Source organism: Pelophylax lessonae (assembly GCF_965119305.1).
Source record: "Pelophylax lessonae genome assembly, chromosome: 3".
In the NCBI taxonomy this organism is placed as follows: Eukaryota; Metazoa; Chordata; class Amphibia; order Anura; family Ranidae; genus Pelophylax; species Pelophylax lessonae.
In genome coordinates, this window is record NC_138770.1 from 283977175 (window position 1) to 283996710 (window position 19536).

The following is a 19536-nucleotide window of genomic DNA, read 5'->3' on the forward strand; positions in this document are numbered from 1 at the left end:
TGAAGTCTACCTTTTGGACTAGTAATGATAGCTTTTATTTAGCACCTCTCAGGCTGTAAAACATAATAAGAGAACATAAATAATTAAACTTGATGTTAATCTGACTTCCTTTCTGTTTGAATATTAAATGATGATGCAACTGTCATTTAAGGGCTCTTGCACACAGCCATATATTGGGGCATGCGACTGTATAGCGTAAAATACTCCTGTATTTGTGGTGCTTGTGAGCCACAGCTGCTGTGTAACTATGCTCATAGAACTGCATTATAGAGTACAATGTAAAGACAAAAGGAAATGAGGGGAGGGTGAGAGCGAGAGAATATGCTGTACACAGCTATACGGTCATAAACACCGCAAATCAACTTCATTCTACAAATGCAAATATTTGCGTTCAGAAAGATAGGCCCATGCACGCTGAAAGCATATTCTGTAATGCATGTCTATGGGCAAAATGATGCAGCAATGTAACTACAAATGTTGGAGTATTTACTCTGTATGGCCATATGCCCTAATATACAGTTGTGTGCAAGAGCCCCAATGGGCTTCAAAAATGTATGTCGGCAGGGAATATTCTGTAATTTATCAAGGATGTCATAAGTTCACCTTGAATTTAAAAGCTGACGCCACCTTTTAAACTTGTTACACCCATAATTAGGCTTTACCTTTTTGCTAAGCAAAGTTTCCCTTCCCCTCCCTTCCCCTCCCATTAAGCATGAGAGGGTTCTTCTTGCTTGCAGCTGCTGCCACTTTTCAAATCGGAACAGCTTCATCCGCACAGTCGCATCTTCAATTCACAGTGATCTGTGAATTCATGCACTACAAGTCCCATCTGTCACTGAGGCAGACAGACTTGTAGTTCTTAATAGATTACAAGTGCTGTAAAATTGGCACACTCATAGTCCATTGATGCTTCCTCCAGCTCTCGAACTGAAAGCTCATACCTCTTTCTGAGCAGGCAGCCAAAGGATGAGTCTGTAGGAGTCTGGCATTGCACCTGTGAGCCACTGATCGCAGGTGCAATGCTATGCAGGCTGCTTTGTGCAAAAAAATAAATTAACTTATTTTTCTGCAAAAATATGTGAATGTTTGTTTTTTTTTTTGTTTTTTATCACTTGCCGCCCTGGCCAATCCTGACAACTTCCTCCATACAGGTTTAAAATCTGCTTTTTTTTTTTTTTGGCTATAAAATACTTGGGACCCACAAACCTATATTGTTTGAAAGCAGGGGCACTGGAGAATAAAATGGTGGCTGCATTTTTTTTTTTTTATACTGTTCATACATTGCAAATTTTTCAGAAAAAAGGTGCATCTCAAAAAAACTTGAGTATCATCAAAAAGTTCATTTATTCCAGTAATTCAATTCAAAAAGTGAAACTCATAGATTTTATAGATTCATTAATATATTTCATGCAATTCTTCTTTTTTATATTTCAATGCAGAGCTTGACAAATTTTCTTTGAATCTAGGAGCCAGCTAAAGTTAGGAGCCAGTTTTTCAGATCAGCTGCCCAGCGCCCAAAAATAAAAAAAAGAAAGGAAAAAAGGAGAGGGGGGGAGAGGGAGGTAAGGAAGGGGAGATGGGGGGTGGTGTAGGAGAAGGGGAGAGTGAGAGGGGGTGCGAGAGAGAGAGAAGGAAAGAGGGGAGATGGAGGGAGGGGGAGAGTGAAAGTCTCAGGCAGTGTACACGGAGGTCCCCTCAGCTCTTTGGTGTGTACAGAGGAATCCTCCAGAAGTGTGGCACTCTCCCACCTCCACCTTCCTTACATACACCCAGAAAAGTGGAAGTGGAGTAGCACAGAAAGCTTACTGTTACCTTACATCCGTAGGTAAGCAGCCTGTGAGCACGGAGGTGTCATTGCACTGAAGATTCACACCTATTTTGTGTTGAAGTCACCTCATGATTGCACTGAAGATTTATGCATACATCAGTTTGGATTCACTTAGTTTTATTAGTGTTTGTCACATGGTGAAGGACACATTTTTATATATGATTATATGCATGTAATTTTTATGTATGCATATTTGTATTTATTTATCGATAAGTCACATACTTGTCATTTACCATCACTTTAGTAGGAGGTATTAGATATTTGATTATATTTAGATTTTCATCATCAAGTTTTTTCACATGTTCGCATATTGCTTTATGTACATTACCAGATTTACAGCGCAGCACCTCATACACATTTTCTTGTATACACTGTATTAGCCTGGGTTTGATACTGGTGTTCGCCATCTGTTTTGGTTGATTTTTACCATCTTAGAGCTAGCGCAAGAGTTCCACAAACCTATTTTAATATCCCTTGTGATGGCATAGGCAGTGATAGGTACTTTAGGGTTTGGTGGTTAAGGTGAACCTAGCCTTTATTACAGTTAGCATTGATTGTTGGGGCATGAGCTGGGACAGTTTGACGGTGGCCAAAGAAATCATTGGATAATTGGACATTCAGGCTAAACTAACCATCTGAAGATATCTTTCATTACCGATTGAGGCATACAATGATTGTTTAGAAAGCCAGTGTGTTTGTCTATGCTGTGGAATGACCAAATGGGACTTATAAAAGAGTAATGTAGTACATATAAGAACCTTAGGTCTCTATTCACATGTGGCGCTTTGGGATCTCGAGCAGAATTGCTGCAATTTTGCCCTTGATCGCAAAATGCATGTTCAGGTGCCATTCATTGTCAATAGCACCTAAAATGTGGTGCGGTTTTGCCACAAAACTCATCACCCAAAACAAGCTCTTGCTCATTTTTGGGTGACAAGCTTTACATATTGAGGTTTGCTATGTGATAATTATGGCAAAACCGCACTGTGTTGTAGGTGCCATTGAAAATGATTGGCATCTGAACATGCATTTTGGGATTATAGTGCAATTTAAGATCATGGGCAGAATCGCACCGATTCGTGCATGGTGCGATCACCCTTTACATATGCATGTGGAACCTCAGAATAATGTAGATTCCACATTCAATACATATGCATGTGGAACCTGCATCCTTCCACTCTCAGAGCATCAGAACAAGTTAGGCTGGCCATACACTATACAATTTTCTTATTCAATTTTCTTTAGATTTACCTTCAACTATGTAGTGCAAGGGAATTCCTGATTCCATGCACATTGAAAGTGTTTAGGTTTGAACTCCTATTATATGGTTTTGGTAAATCTAAAGGAAAATTGGATAAGAAATTGTATAATGTATGGCCAACCTTAGTTTGGTAGCAAGAATTTGATTTCTGTAGGATACATGCACAGACATTTGCCAGTGTAAAATTCACAGTGTTTTCCTATGCCCAAGGTTGTGTACACCCAGAGTGCCCACACATGGATCAAAATGTAGCTAGTCCCTGCAGAACCGTCCGAATTACGATCCATGTATGGCTGGTTTTAGGCCGTTCTTTCATATCACGCTAATTTGCTCAATTTTAATGTACATGGCAGTTATCTTTCTACTAAACAAATTCTAAAGAAAGATACAATAAAGGAAAATAATTGTATGCTAAACATAATGCACTTGTTTTATCTAGCTAAGCCTAGAAATAGTGCCAGATCAAGAAATGCAGATGCAGCAGTTGTAGTTTGTGTCTGTTTAACAAAGAAAGGGGATACCTGACTGTTAGAAAAATGCTGAATGTTTAGCTGGAACAATAGAAAATACAATGAATGAGCTACTCAGCAATGTTCACAGCTAACTGGTTTGCAAGTTTAGCCCGGATTCTATCCCATAGCCTAAGCTGAAATCCTGTCCTGTATCGGGAATCATTGTGTGAGCTGTCACATACAATGTTTAGTCACCGAACAATGTCATCTGGGGTGTCTGAAACCACAAATAGCAATGCACATGACTTTGTAGGTGATTAACAAAGAAGGAGTTATGGGTGGACACCAGTGAGCTATAGTATCTACTGACCTTTTGTAATAATCAGAGACTCCAGTACTTAATTCTCCCACTGGCATTCTACCTGTGCCTTGTTCTACTGAATGATTGAAAACTTAAAATATGGATGTCAGACCCAAAACTGAAATACTACTTTTCTGTGGTTTAACTTCAAGCATTTGTAATTAAAGTGTATGTACACGCCAAAGCTATTTTTTAGTATGTTTGGCATTATGCCTCTATGTTTCGTTTTCATGTGCAAGATTTTTTGTTCCTCTAATGCACCAAAAATGGGTACCATCAGTGGCAGTGTACCCCATGTTTGTCAGCATGGTGGGAGCCATTCAGAAGGAATACATTGCACTGACACATGTAATGTGTGTTTCTGCAATGCAGTAGTGTGAATGGACACAATAAGCAGCAACATAACTGGCCTGCTGTGTTCTGCCTGTCAGGTTTATTCAATTTTGGATTTTCCCTCATTTTGAGTCCTAGCGGTTGTGGTCACCAGAAAAAATAGAGGGAGCTAATCTCCCTAGTAGGCACAACTTTATCCATAAAAAAACAAAAATAAAGGTGTTATTTTTAGATACAATTCATAAATGGCCTCACACCATTATCATTTCTCTTAATTGTACCAAATTATGTAATGTAATGTAAATTTATGTAATCTGTCTATAATAACAAAAAAATTTAAAATGGTCTTAAAGTGCATGTGTTTATGAAAAACAATATGGACATAGTGTTACTAAACCCAGGACCCTGCATTCACTATCTGGTCTCCCACAGTACACAGATACAGTCTGACTTTTATCAATGTCTGGCCGAGCACTGGTTAAATCTTGTAGGAGGAGTTTTCCAGGATGCATCAACCCCTGCCCCTTTGCCTGGACATTGCTGATTGACCCTGTATTGATCATATGCACCCTCCAAAAAAGAAAACTCAACTCTAGCAATCCACACCAAACTGAGCATGTGCAGAGTGCCCCCAAAGCTCTGTACTATCAGGAGATGGGTTGGAGACAGTGGTAGAAGGGGAGGATCAGAAAAAACAGGACCAAACATCCTTTTTTACACAATGTGCAGGATTAACCCCTTAGGTTGCACAGTGAGTATAACAAGCACGCTTTACTGCATATACACACTGATTTTGCTGTTGTGGGTTTGATAACACTTGAATTTTTTATTTTTTTGGCGTCTTCCATTAGCCATCTGCTTCCATTTGCACACTTTTTAACAAACCAACTCTAATTTTAGATTTCAGCCAAAAGCATGCCATCTCCTGCAAGTCATAGTCTAGTTCAGGTTAATTTTTGCATTTAGAAAGTGAAAATGATCTGCTTTTACAGTGATTGCTAGTTTCTGTTTACACATTAGTGGATGTATTTTAACAAAGCATAGTTTACATGAACTAAAAATGGATGTCAATTTTTTTTTCTCTCTCTATTTCAGGTGGTCCTCTATGAAGCAGATAGCATGGATCCTTTACATTTGAAGAGTTGGCCTCAATTTTCCATAAGTGTTTTGTGGATGTGTGGCTCACACGCTTTTTTACAATGATCCTGGAGATAAGGCAGACGTTCTGAGAACTGTATGAATCTGGTATAAACATTTAAATGTGCAAGATCCCCAGAATGTATCTTACTAGCAGGAAGCTAAGAAGATGCCAGTTTCTTCAAGTAATGGCCTCTTGTTTTGTGGTGTCTTTCATGCTGATGTGGGTTCAGAATGACAATGATATTGTAAACCACATAAAATCTTATTCCTACCGATATTTTATAAACCATTATGGTTTTGTGAATGGTAGCTTGTCTGTTGTGCGGGAGAAATCTGATACCTCGAGAAACTTCAAGTACTTGATCAATAATGAAGACAAATGCCAGGGGGAGGATGTGCTGCTCCTGCTGTTTGTAAAGACATCACCAGAGAACCGAAGACGGCGTGATGCAATTAGGTCCACTTGGGGCAATGAGGATTTCATCCGATCCCAGTATGCTGCCAACATCAAGGTCATGTTTGCTCTTGGAGAAGATCAGGACCCTATAAAACGCAGTCTGCAACAGAAGCAGCTCGAAATGGAAAACAAAGTCTATCGTGACTTGGTACAGCAAGAGTTCCTGGACACTTTTCACAATTTAACTCTAAAGTTTCTCCTGCAGTTTGGATGGGTGAATACATACTGTCGCCATGCAAAATTTATTATGACCGCAGATGATGACATCTTTGTTCATACACCCAATTTGATTTCATACTTGAAAGATATGGATCTAATAGGTGTCCAGGATTTTTGGATTGGTAGAGTCCATCGTGGATCGCCTCCAGTAAGGAACAAACATAGCAAGTATTATGTCTCATATGAAATGTATCAGTGGACTTCTTATCCTGATTACACTGCAGGGGCTGCCTATCTAGTCTCTCGGGATGTGGCAGCCAAAGTCTATGAAGCATCACAGACATTAAATACCAGCTTATACATTGATGATGTTTTCATGGGAATCTGTGCCAATAAAATGGGGATTGTGCCCCAACATCACTTATTCTTTTCAGGGGAAGGCAAGGCGCCCTATCACCAGTGCATCTATAACCGGATGATGACATCTCATGGACATGTGAATGATCTTCTTTATTTGTGGAAGCAAGCCACTGATCCTAAAGTGAAAGATTTAACATCTGGCTTCTGGGGCCACACTTACTGCAAGCTAGTTAACATTCTTCTGCTTTGCAAGTTTCAGTATGATGGAACATATCCATGTTCTGCTGCATGGTCCTAGTAATTCAATGTTCTGCATAAGTATTTGTGGTTATTTGGCCAATTCTGGTGCTAGACCAGAGAACTGCAAGTGAAATCACTTAACCAACACTCCTCCTGTGGGACTATTTTCAAAGATAAACTGGGGCAAAGACAACTAAAGGGATGAATGTTTACATTTCATAGTTTGCACTAGCACAAGAACATCAGGAATATGATTCCTACAGACAATACCTTTTTTTTTTGGCCAAGTTTTTACATGTGTGTTGCGTAAATACAAACATTCAGCACTGTGCTACTTAAAACTAAGGATATGATTGTTGGCCCAAGCAATAGGTAAAACAAAATCAGTTACTAAAAGTGTTACTTTCAAAGCCAGAGATCTAAAGATTTCTAGATATGTTTGGGTGCAAGTTAGATTACATGTGATTTATCCAGTGAATAAAGCAAAGTGCTGCATCTAATAGCAAGTTCATTTTTTACTTCAATATAGTTAATATTAATTGCCAAAATCCACCATTCCCCATCCCTGCCTTCACATAGCCGTATCCTGAAAACTAAAATACTACATCCAACTGCCCATGCAAGTTGGCTTTTAGAGTAGGGTAAGATAAAGTAAAGTTAAATTTGTTACTGTTGCAAATTTTTTTTTTTTTTTATAGCAAAAAAAAAAAAAAAAAAGAACTATCGTGCCTAGGATACAGGTTAAGTTAAAGAGGTTGTACACCGAGAAAAAAATTTTTTCTCTTCTTTACATCCTGAAAGAGAAACCCATAATGAGCTAGTATGCATCGCATAGTAGCTCATTATGAAATACTTACCTTAGAACGAGCCCCCGCCGTGCCGTCCGCTTACCTGTATGACGGGCGACATGTATAGTCGCCCGTCTTCCGGGATCGCGGCATCCGGCCATCTGATTGGCCGGAGCCGCGGTGACGTCACTCCCGCGCACGCGCGCGGGAGCCGACAGTCACGGCACGGGGCTCTGAAGGAACGGCACGATCTGCCGTTCCTTCAGAGCGCATGCGCCAGTGACGTCACTGGCTGCATTAAAGGTAAATATCTCCTAAACGGTGCATGTTTAGGAGATATTTACAGTACCTATAGGTAAGCCTTAATATAGGCTTACCTATAGGTACAACTTCCTGAGGAGGGTTTACTTCCTCTTTAAGGGCCATACACACTATAAGATTTTCTGAAGACTTTTTCCTTCAGATTTACCTTTTCTATGTAGTGCAAGGGTCTTCTGAAAATCTTATAGTGTGTATGGCCCATAAGCAGTAGTGCTGTCAGTCTTAAGCTGGCCCTGACTGAAAAATTTAAGCAGTGAAAAATTGTCTGCTGAAAAGCAGCTGCATCCAAACGGATATCCACTGTTCAGGTAATTTGGCAGCTGGCAGGGCGGGCAATTTCAATACACTGGTTGCAGCAGCACTCTCCATCTGCACTGTATGTGGCCTACTTCAGGGTGTATCCCTCCTGCATGCTGCCCCCCCCCCATCCTCTATTTAAAAAAAAAAAAGCACTTTCCAGTACTGTTGAGTGAAAAAGTTGCATGCTGAAATTCCCTGTATAATAAACTGTAGGCATGAAAATCTCCTGCCTCTGGACAGGGGGGGGGGGGGGGGGCAGCAATATCACAATCTTAACCTCATCCATTCAGAGAACATTTTTGCATTTTTTAAGAAAAATAAAAAGCGTCCTTTGGCAGGCAAGCAACCCCTTGTAGTTACTATGCAGCAGGGCAGCTGCTCGAATGTAGGGATTACTGTAGGAGCAGTGACTACTACGGTTATTCTTTGCTTTGACAGCAGTCCCACAGGTATGGGCTATGTATACTTCTATTGGTCCAAGCTGGTCCAATGTAATTTATACAATATAATCTATACCTGGAATTCTGCTTCGATTTGGCAGGTTAGATCAACAGTATTACCAGCAACTGTGAACAGTAGGGATCTGGTAGCTGATAGTTTCAATGGGTGGTTTGATTACACCTTCAAACTACATAGCTGTGGGCAAATTTCAATGATCCTATCAATCAGCAACATCATCTGACTGTACAAACTGTTTTACTCTGGTGAATTTTGTATGAAAAGCTGGTAAAATGCAAGTAAATAGAATTTCTTTCAAAACACAGGCAGTGTTTTTGACCTAAATTAAGCTAACTATAGTATCAAATTCCTTTGTCGTGTTTTAAAACCAAATGTTCATTTGAAGTTTGGAAAGGTGTTGCTGTAAAAATATAACAAGCCCTAATTTTCATATTTCGGTATACATAAGTGTCTGCAGTAAATCCCTGCTTCTTTTGTCCACCTGGCAGCTATTTGTGCATTGCAGATTTCATAGTCTTTCCCGGATCTGCGCATGGTTGTATCTAAAATGTCTGGAGAGCGAGCTGGCAGACTTTCTGCTGTTCAGTTAGGACAAAAGAAAAAACACAGTTTTTGTCTTTTTATTCAATTTTTAGAATTATATTTTGCTTATTGACCTTTTTACAGTGTAATTCAAAAATGGTTGTCTTGTTTTTTTTTTTGTAAGACCCCATTCACACTAGCGCGACTTGTCAGCCTGACAAGTCGCGCTCCCTCGTGGTCCACTGACCGCTACAGGACCGTTCTAATAGGAGCGACACAAGTCGCTCCGACTTAGAAAAAGGGTCCTGTACTACTTCGGGGCGACCTCGGAGCGACTTGCATAGACTTCCATTGTGTGAAGTCCCTGCAAGTCGCTCCGAAGTCGTGGTGCACAGGACTGCACAAGTCGCCCCCAAAGTCGTGGTGCACGGGACTGCACAAGTTGCCCCCGAAGTAGTAAGGAGTGGTGTCGCCTCAGTGTGAACCGGCTCTAAATGCGATCTAACTTATGACTGAAGATACAATATTGCATTCTGTGTTTTGGAGGCCAAAATCGTTTTCCACTTAACAATGAATTTGGTCATGTCTCACACTGACTTTTTTAGAACTTTGCAAATGTCATCTTTGAGGCCTTTCAAATGGATATGGGGATTTGTTGTATGTGTTGGGCTCAGAAGCTTTTGTTCCAAAATGGGCATGTAGTGTTTATTGGCGCCAGGATATTGTGGAAAAGAAAATGTATGTTCAGCACTAATCTGCAAGTCCCTCTAGCCCTGCTGTGAGCTTTTAAACAACAGTGATGGAAACCATTTCTTAACTATCAATAGAACAATGGGGTTTTCAACCAAGTTCAATATGCTGGTTTTAAAACTTCTTGCACTTGATTGGGTCGAATATCAAGCTTTAGGTAAAGTTTACATTCGTCTTAGAGCCAGAAAATTGAATTTGTGCTCCAGCATTCATTTAATTAACCAGTAGCACAGATAGCACATTATCGAAGGGCTGGGCACTTCATTGCATTAATCATGGTGCGATGAGAGGAATGGTTTGGTAACATTCAGCATAAGTTTTGTTGGAGATATACCACCTTTGTCTAGCCCATTTGTTGCGCATATATATATATATATATATATATATATATATATATATATATATATATATATATATATACATACACTTTGTCAAGCACTGGTTTAGAACTGCAATTTTTTATACATTTCTTATTTTGATAGTTTTCTGCTCATAGGTAAATTTGTTCTTTATTATGAATTACAGCGGGTCTGTTTTCCAAAAAAAAAAAAAAAAAAACTATATTTTTATACAAAATGGAACTGCTTATTTATTCTTGAAGCTATGAAGGCATAGGATGTGAAAGTTGTCTGAGCTTTTAGAAGCAATGGTACAGGGTTACCAGACTAGTTACTGGGCCATGGTGAGAGAACTTGCAAAGTCTTCTATGATCCATTCAGAATTTATTTGCAGCCCTGTGATTTACAACCCAGAATTCTATAGTTATATTGGGATTTAATCCCTCCCCTCAACATACACATTAAAAATATATTTAGTTGGTTGAATATTTTGGGTTGCTACAGTGGAAACATTTGAGGGTGTATATCTGCTGCTCGTAACAGCATACAGGATCTCCAGTCAAACGGGAATGTGCAGCAAATCATTTTTAACTGTTTATTGGGAATGTTTTTGTTATTTATATTAGGCTTGCCTAAATGATTTAAACTGTTTTTGTATTTACAAAAGAACTGTTTTGAATAAACTGTCTGAACGTAAACTCAATTTCATAGCGTTACTATAAACCATATTAAAATATTGTCATCTGTAAACATGCCAAGTGCCCATGGGTGTTGTTCAGTGTGCTTTTGTCACCACCTGCTTTTCGCTCTGTTCAAGTGAATAAAGGGGAATAGAGCCGGAGTGACAATACTGGTAGCAGTTATCAAACCCTACAGCAAGTGCAGCATTTGTGCAGACATGTTCATTGCTTCAGTGCAAAACAAGTGAAGGAGATTCCCCCTTAAAGCAAATTACCTGGTTGTGATGGAACTTCATTCTGTGGTTTATTAAACACTTCTAGCAGCATTAATAAAGCTTTGAATACACTGAGCCAAATACAACTTAAAGCAAAGTGACTCGGGTGAACTACAGTAAGCATGTATGGCCAAGCCTAAAGCTGGCCATAGATGTTTTTTTTTTGCTCCATTCAGCCAGTGAACTAAAAGATTCCTACATCCACACAAGTGAGGTTTATGGAAAAATCCCCCCTGTGGGGACATTTTATTCTGACAATGGCCCGCTGCTGTCAAAATACATTGATCAGTGGCAGCAGCTGCTGATCGAGAGAAATTTCCAACATGTCTCATGTTAAGCACAGGGATGGCCACATGCTGAACCGACCACATTTTGTTCAGTGTATGTACCAGCTTTAAGCATCAAACACACGATGGATGTGCATCAAAAAAACAACGCGCATACCTTTTAATAGTATCTATGGATGCAGCATTACTGCTCTACTGGGTGCGGTGGGATAAACAATTCATTCCTTTCACATGGGCTTTCCGCCCAGCGGACTCCGTTTTGCTCAGTGTGGATCGATCCGCTGATCCCCACTAAGCAGGTGAATGACAGCTCCGTCTCCGCTCACTTTGCAGAGACGGAGCTGTCAGATCCCCACTCTCCTCTATGGGACTGCCTGTCCATTTTTTCATCCGCTTCAATCCTCCAGACAGATGGAAAATAGGGTTTCCATCCATCTCGAGTTCAGGGACCACATCGGATCGGAGAGCAGCGGGTGTCAGCGGAGATGTTACCGCTGACATCCACTGCTCCAAAGAGGTGCATAGAGCATCCAATCAGGTCTGCCTGAAAAACTGACAAATGGACCTGATCAGAAAGCCCCTGTGAAAGGGGCCTTGATAATAAGTAAATGCAGGGTTTTACTCAGATCGAGCGACTGCAGTTATCTGTGTTCAGTTTAACATGGGCAAAACATGTATGGGTGTATAGTTCTTGCCAATATTTTGGAAGACTTGTAATGTAAATGCACCGTGTCAACAATACCATCCACAGAGCAGAATAGGACTATATAGGTCAGTAAGCTCTAAACACAGGTAAATTTTTTTTGCACATGTGGGATGTGAATAAAAAGGCCCCAAAAGCTGTTAGAGTAAAGCAGAGTGCGATAATAATCTGCATTTTACCAAGAAATGTGCTTTGTATAAGCCTGAGGTGTGCACAGAACGTACACAAAAAAACGGTACATATAGTTTTTGTTTTAACTACTGTCCTATCCTACCCCTGCATCTTTTTCCAGTCTTTCTTTTTATTTTTTTTTATTTTTTTCTCCCAAAAATGTGACGGAGGAGAAATATATAGACAATGGTCATGTCGATCTTGCCTCATCCTTACCACAGTATATTAAAGCTTTACTATTCACCTTTTTATATGTGCCTGAAGTCACCATCATCTGGACGCAGGAAAATGTAAGCTTCTATTTATTTTTGTCAGAAAATGCTCAAACTGTTAGGAAAGCTTTATGTGGTAACATTTAGTATCTGATACAAGGAGAAATAGGGAATTCTGCTATAGACAATGATTCTCAAAAGTTTTTGATTTGATGACAAAAATAGTTTGTAGCTTTTACCCAAGATACGTATTTTATTAAAATAGACAAATTTCAACCTAGCTTGAATAAAATAGTGGATAAACGTATTTGCAAATTGTACCATTCTTTAAGCAAAAATAGATGGCTCTAATGAAATAAGATGTAATGCTTAAAGCGTATCTATACTGTAAAACAAAAATGTAATATATTACATTACAGCTTACCAGTCCTTAGATTTGGTGGCTGCAATCATTTTCTGCTTGTATTTTTTTTTTTTTTTGATCACCCGGTGATCCCACCAGTAACACACTTCCTGTCTTAAGCCTAGTACACATGGGCTGGATGCCAGGCAACATCGGCCAGTTCCAAAAAAAGCATCCAACTTTCAGCCTGTGTGTATGATAGCCGGTCCGGCAGAAGCCTTCTTTTCAGCTCCTGTCTGGGGGAGGAGCCAAGCCGTGGCTCTGTGTCTGAATGGACAGGCAGCACAGTGGCTCAAGCTGCTTGCTCTGGGGACACTTGACAAGACAGAGGAGCCAGGAACGCCAACAGGGGCCCGAGAAGAAGAGGATTGGGACTGCTCTGTGCAAAACCACTGCAGGCAAGTATAACATGTTTAAAAAAAAAAACAAAAAAAACAGCCTATAATATCACTTTAAGTGCCTTACAAATTAAAAAAAAAAACGGGGGACTGAGAAAAACAGACTGAATTGTTAATCCTAGTGACAGCCTTATATAGGTGCCTCCATAGCCCTACATATGATTTATTTCTAGGTCTCTCATAGCGGCAGAAAATTATTTGATTCCCTGCAGATTTTGTAAGTTTGCCCACTTACAAAGAAATTAAGGGGCTATAATTGTTATAGGTTTATTTTAAATGACTGACACAGAATGTAAAAAAAAAAAAAAAAAAAATCCAGAAAAAACACTATACAAATGTTAGAAATTGAGTTGCAGTTTAGTGAGTAAAATACGTATTTGATCCCCTACCAACCAACAATAATTCTGGCATCTACAGTATGTGCTCATGTGGTACACAGATTAATCCTGTCAATTTAAGAAGGTGCTCGTTATGTGTATAAAAGACACCTGTCCACAGAATTGTTCTTCCCTTCAAACCTCCCCATCATGGGCAAGACCAAAGGATGTCAGGGACAGATAAACCTGCACAAGGCTGGAATGGACTACAAGATCAGCAAGAAGCTTGGTGATAAGGAGACAACTGTTGGAGCGAATATTCACAAATGGAAGAAATGAAAAATAACCATCAACCACCTTCGGTCTGGAAGCTCCATGCAAGATTTCACCTCATTAGGTAAGAATGATCATGAGAAAAGTAAGGGATCAGCCCAGAACTACACGGGAGGAGCTTGTGAATGATCTCAAGGCAGTTGGGACCTCAGTCTCCAAACAATTTGTAACCCAATACGCCGGCAAGGATTGAAAACCTGCAGTGTTCGCAAGGTCCTCCTCCTCAAGAAGGTACATGTTCAGGGACCTCTGAAGTTTGCCAATGAACCTCTAAATCAGTGTTGCCAACCGCCCGTTAATGTATGGGCAGTTAAATTTCAGCCCATTTTCAGTATCACAGTGGCTGCAGAGGAAGATGACAGTGCTGTGGGGGCTGAAGTCAGGGGGCAGAGAAGGACAGTGCTGTGGGTGCTGAAGGCAGGGGACAGAGAAGAACAGTGCTGTTGGGAGTATATGAAGGTGGGCAGAGGAGGACTCTGCTGTGGGAGGGTGATGTAAAGGGTGGCAGAGGAGGGCACTGATGTGAAGGGGAGCTGATTAGGACACTACTGTTGGGGGAGGTGTCCGCAGCCTCTGACCACCTCCTGTACCATGTCCGCAGCCTTTGACCACCTCCCGTACCATGTCCGCAGCCTCTGACCACCTCCCGCATGATGTCCGCAGCCTCTAATCATCTCTTGTCTTTTATCATGTCTGCAGTCTCTGAGGGGGAGAGAAGTGTGAGGACTGTGGAGAGGAGACTATGGGGGGAAAAAACAGCCGCTAAGCTGGAGCCATCTGAGTGCGCCTGCACAGTGCACCTGAGAGTAGGCCGGTGACAGCGCCGCCAGGCCAGTCTAAGGGGGGGGGGGGGGGAATCACTGATGTAAAGGAGGAGTGAATACAATAATGTAAGGGGGGCACTGATATAAGGGTTTCCCCTTTATAGCAGGGAATCCCCTCCCCTTTACCTTAGTTTAGTTACTCTGCAGAAGGTAGTCTCTGGTCACCAGAGTCCCCCCCCCCCCCCCACATCTGAGTTCCTGACATTCCCCTCTACATCAAAGTCTACAGGATTCCTACTTAACAGTGCAAGGGGGAACTCTGTGGACCCTGATGTAAAAGGGAATTCTGATGTAAAGGGCAGTGATGCAGACCCTGATGTAAGTGGGAACTCTTGACGTAAAGGGGAACGCAGTGGGGTCTGATATAAGGTGGTTTGTGGTCACCAGAGCCCCTGCTTACATCAGAGTTCCCCCTTAAATCATGATCTTCAGCATTCCGCTTAACCACTTTAAGACCTGAAAAGATTTGCCCTCTTCCTGACCAGGCCCTATTTTGCGATTCGGCACTGCGTTAATTTAACGGACAATTGCGCAGTCGTGCGATGCTGTACCCAAATAAAATTGATGTCCTTTTTTTCCCCACAAATAGAGCTTTCTTTTGGTGGTATTTGATCACCTGTGTGATTTTTTTTTTTTTTTTTTTTTTTTTTTGCGCTATAACCAAAAACAAAAGTGACAATTTTGCAAAAGAAAAAAAAATTCTGCTATATGACCTTCTCTAAAAAATACATTTTAAAAATCTATTTTTTTAACATTTTAGGCCATTTTCTGCTACATATTTTTGGTAAAAAAAATTGCAATTAGCGTATTTTGATTGGTTTGCACAAAAGTTATCGCGTCTACTAACTACAGGAAAGATTTGTCATTTTTATTGTGCGTGTTTTTTTTTTTTTTTTTTGCGGGACTGTGACATTGCGGCGGACAGATCGGACCCCTGACTGACATTTTTGACACTTTTGGGGGGACCAGTGACATTACTACAGTAATCAGTGCTAAAAATGTTACTGTAATAATGACACTGGCAGGGAAAGGGTTAACATTGTGGGTGATCAAGGGGTTAAATGTGAGCCTAGGGGAGTGATTCTAATTGTGGGGGGCGTGTCTTCTGAAATGACCACAGAGACACGTGATCCTATATAGAAGTATCACAGGAGCTCTATGATCATTCCCGGGAGAAGAACGGTCAGCTGTGTTTACAACAGCTGACCATTCTCTCTCTTAGCGGGGAACGATTGCGGGTGTCAGGCAGCAATCGGAGCAGCCTGCCCGCTGCATCGGCTTCCCAGCCTGGGAGCGGCTGCCTGCCGCAGTATATCTGTGATGGGCGGTCGTAAAGAGGTTAATGTCAGAGTTCCCTTGCACTCTACGGGGGAATCCTGCAGTCTCTGATATATGGGGGAACTCTGTGCTGGCTGGGTTATATTAATCTGACCTTCATGAAAATGGAGAAATATGGTTTTAGACTTTTGTTTAACATGTTGCTAATAGCACCAGCTACATGTTTATAGTTTTAAGTATTGATATTTGCACTGTTTTAGCACTGAAAACGGCCATTTTGGGTACTTTTTTGCAGTGTCAGTAAAAAATGTGGCTGTCAGTAAATTTCATGATTTTTGTCAGTAATTGGTGCCGTTTGTAAATTTTGGCATCCTGTCAGTAAATTTTACTTTGGGGGTTTAGCAAGACTGATCTAAATGATTCAGAGAAGGATTGGGAGAAAGGGCTGTGGTCAGATTAGACCAAAATTAAGCTCTTTGGCATTACTGTGGACTTTGACCTCAGACACAATCCCTACAGTCAAGCATGGAGGTGGAAACATTATGCTTTGGGGGTGTTTCTCTGCTAAAGGTAAAAGCCAACCTTGCTGCAGTGAGGGGCCATGAGGTTATGTATTGTACAATCTTGCATTAGAACGTTCTTCCCTCAGCCAGAACACTGAAGATGGGTCTTCTAGCTTGACAATGACCCAAAACGTACCACCAAGGCAACAAAGGAGTGGCTCAAGAAGAAGCACATTAAGGTCAAGGAGTGTCCTTTGGATTATATTTTAAGTACGAAGTCATGTTTTGCTTGGGGATCAAATACTTATTTTACTCACTGAACTGCAACTCCAATTTATAACATTTGTATCGTGTTTTTTTTCTGGATTTTTGGTTGATATTCTGTCTCCATCATTTAAACACACCTATTATAACAATTATAGATCCTTCATTTCTTTGTAAGTAGGAAATCCGCTGGGGATCAAGTAATTACCGTATTTATCGGCGTATAACATGCACTTTTATCCCCTGAATATATAGTGCAAACAATGGGTGTGTGTTATACGCTGATATTTTTTTTTTACCAACGGGAGGGGGGGGGGGCAGGGATCGGCAGTTCGGAGGAGTAGTGTCAGGCTTTTCTATATACATTTCATATGGACTTCATTTATTTTATTTATTCAGTTTTCTTCGAGGTGTTGGGGGTCTCCTGGGAGTGGAGGGGGGCTGTGCAGTGTAAAGGAGGGTTATAATAAAAGGGGGTATGTACTTTGCATGGGGGGAACTGTGTAATGTAAAGGGGGGGGCTATATAATGAAAAGGGGCTATGTACTATTATTTTTAATTGTTTAAAATCTATCTTTCCTAAAACGTCCTTCCTAAAATGAAGGTACGTGTTATACGCCGATAAATACTGTATTTTCCCCACTGTGTGCGTGTTATACTGTATTTTCCCCACTGTAGGTATAACTGCAACAGAACATTAGTCATTTTATGTTAACTTCTTTGTGCCTTATTTACAAGCACTGTGGTCACTGATTCACACATTAAAAATCCAAGGTGACAGGAAAAACGTGTTCTCTAGTAACAATGGAAATGAATATGATGTACAGTACATTAAACATTGCTATCGTCCTTGATGAGTGCTGTCCTAAACACATGAGAATCATAAAAGAAAAGCATTGGATTTCTACTGCTATCAAATCGAGATTGTACACCAGACATTTACTTGAAAGTTAAAATGTATAACTAATTTCAGAATAATAAAACTTTAGCTGAATTGGCATTAATAGTCTTTGTTCTTGTATGGGGTGGTAAATATTGTACGGTAAATAATATAACAAATTATCAGAATTACACAAGAAATCTAAGCACTTGATTCTCCACTGTGCATAGTCAACAGGTTATCTTTAACAGTTAATAGTTTAAACATCATTGCCTCTTTTATTTAGAATTGCACCCATTTCAGACCTAACCCTAACTTTTTTTTTTTTCGGAGTACCACAGAATATGTAAAACGGCAGTTTTGTCTATTGACTGTAGTAAAAGTGCAAAAGGAGCTTTTATTTTTATTTTTTTATAATTATTCTTTGTTCTCCTGATAGTACATCTGACATGTTAGTCATGCATAGTATGTGATTATGTGATGGCTGTGGACTGTGCTTTCAGAACTTATTTTTGTACCTAATAGAATAGTAGACGTTTTTCTGAAAGTGTACAGCCCAGACATCCTCCCTTACAATGTACCCATGGATGTTTTTTTCAGATTTTTATTTCTGACATAAACTTATAGATAATTCTACATTAGTGCATCTTTAGCAACTATTCTCCCTTTTGTCTGTGGTCATAGATAACTTTATTCAAAGTATGGGTACCGTTAGTCTCTGTTTACTGGGGAGTCCTTGTTTAGAGCGTCTGTCCCCAGAAAACAAACATCCCCAGAGTCATCTCTGACTGACCCATGGAAGAGGCATCGCTAGCACCAGGCACCCGCATCTTTGGTGGGGTGCCCCAAGTCCTGACACTGTGATAAGCTTCAGTCCTGATGTCCAGTGTCCCCTGCGCTTTGCACCCCTGTGCATTACACACTTCTGACTCCTGTACTCTGTGCATTACACACTTCTGACTCCTGTACTCTGTGCATTACACACTTCTGACCCCTGTGCTCTGTGCATCACACACTCCTGACCCCTGTGCTCTGTGCATCACACACTCCTGACCCCTGTGCTCTGTTCATCACACACTCCTGACCCCTGTACTCTGTGTAACACACACTCCTGACCCCTGTACATCACACACTCCTGACCCCTGTGCTCTGTGCATCACACACTCCTGACCCATGTACTGTGTAACACACACTCCTGACCCCTGTACATCACACACTCCTGACCCCTGTGCTCTGTGCATCACACACTCCTGACCCCTGTACATCACACACTCCTGACCCCTGTACTCTGTGCATTACACACTCTTGATCCCTGTACTCTGTGCATCACACACTCCTGACCCCTGTACGCTGTGCATTACACACTCCTGTGCATTACATTTTCCTGATCTATGCACCATGCAGTTCTGACCCATTTGTTTTTCATAACGCACTCCTGACCCCTTCAGTCTGTGCCTGATACTCAGGTTTTATTTACCTATACCCCTTAAAGACCATCCCGCTGCAAATTTGCCACACTCCCAATTCATTGTTTTGTGCTATGCACACCACATAATTTTTCTGCTTGTGTTGCACAAGGCATTTGGTCTTTATACTTTTCAGTGTCTGTCTCTTGTTTTAAAAGTCTGTGACCAATCGTTTCAGTATTTATTAAAAATTGAAGTGTGATCTTGTGGGTATGGTTTTGGGTGGGATTAAAGAGAGCATGGTTCGTAAGATGTTCACAGATTTATTTTTGAAAATATGGTAACTTTAGCGCAAAGGTATTTACAAACAAGTCTTACAGAAGCCACATCTGGGTCATGTTCCTAGAATATAATTATAGAAATTGTTTATTTTTTTACCATGGTAGTGGCTAAATCTGTGACATGGCCAAACATTTCCGGGGGCAAAGAGACAGCTGCACAAATTTTACTCTACCTACTTTATAAAAAAAAAA

The 19536-nt window shown here is 40.6% G+C and overlaps 2 protein-coding genes across 6 annotated transcripts in view; one reads left to right on the plus strand and one right to left on the minus strand.

Annotated features, from left to right (window-relative positions):
* The window catches only part of B3GNT5 (UDP-GlcNAc:betaGal beta-1,3-N-acetylglucosaminyltransferase 5), a 48255-nt gene extending 41531 nt beyond the window's left edge, over nucleotides 1–6724 (plus strand). The window contains exon 2 of the mRNA XM_082251886.1: nucleotides 5331–6724. Coding sequence (XP_082108012.1) covers nucleotides 5495–6649 — 1155 coding nt within the window. The 5' untranslated portion in view covers nucleotides 5331–5494 and the 3' untranslated portion in view covers nucleotides 6650–6724. The remainder of the gene's footprint in view (nucleotides 1–5330) is intronic.
* The window catches only part of MCF2L2 (MCF.2 cell line derived transforming sequence-like 2), a 529158-nt gene that overhangs the window by 226448 nt on the left and 283174 nt on the right, over nucleotides 1–19536 (minus strand). The window lies entirely within an intron of this gene.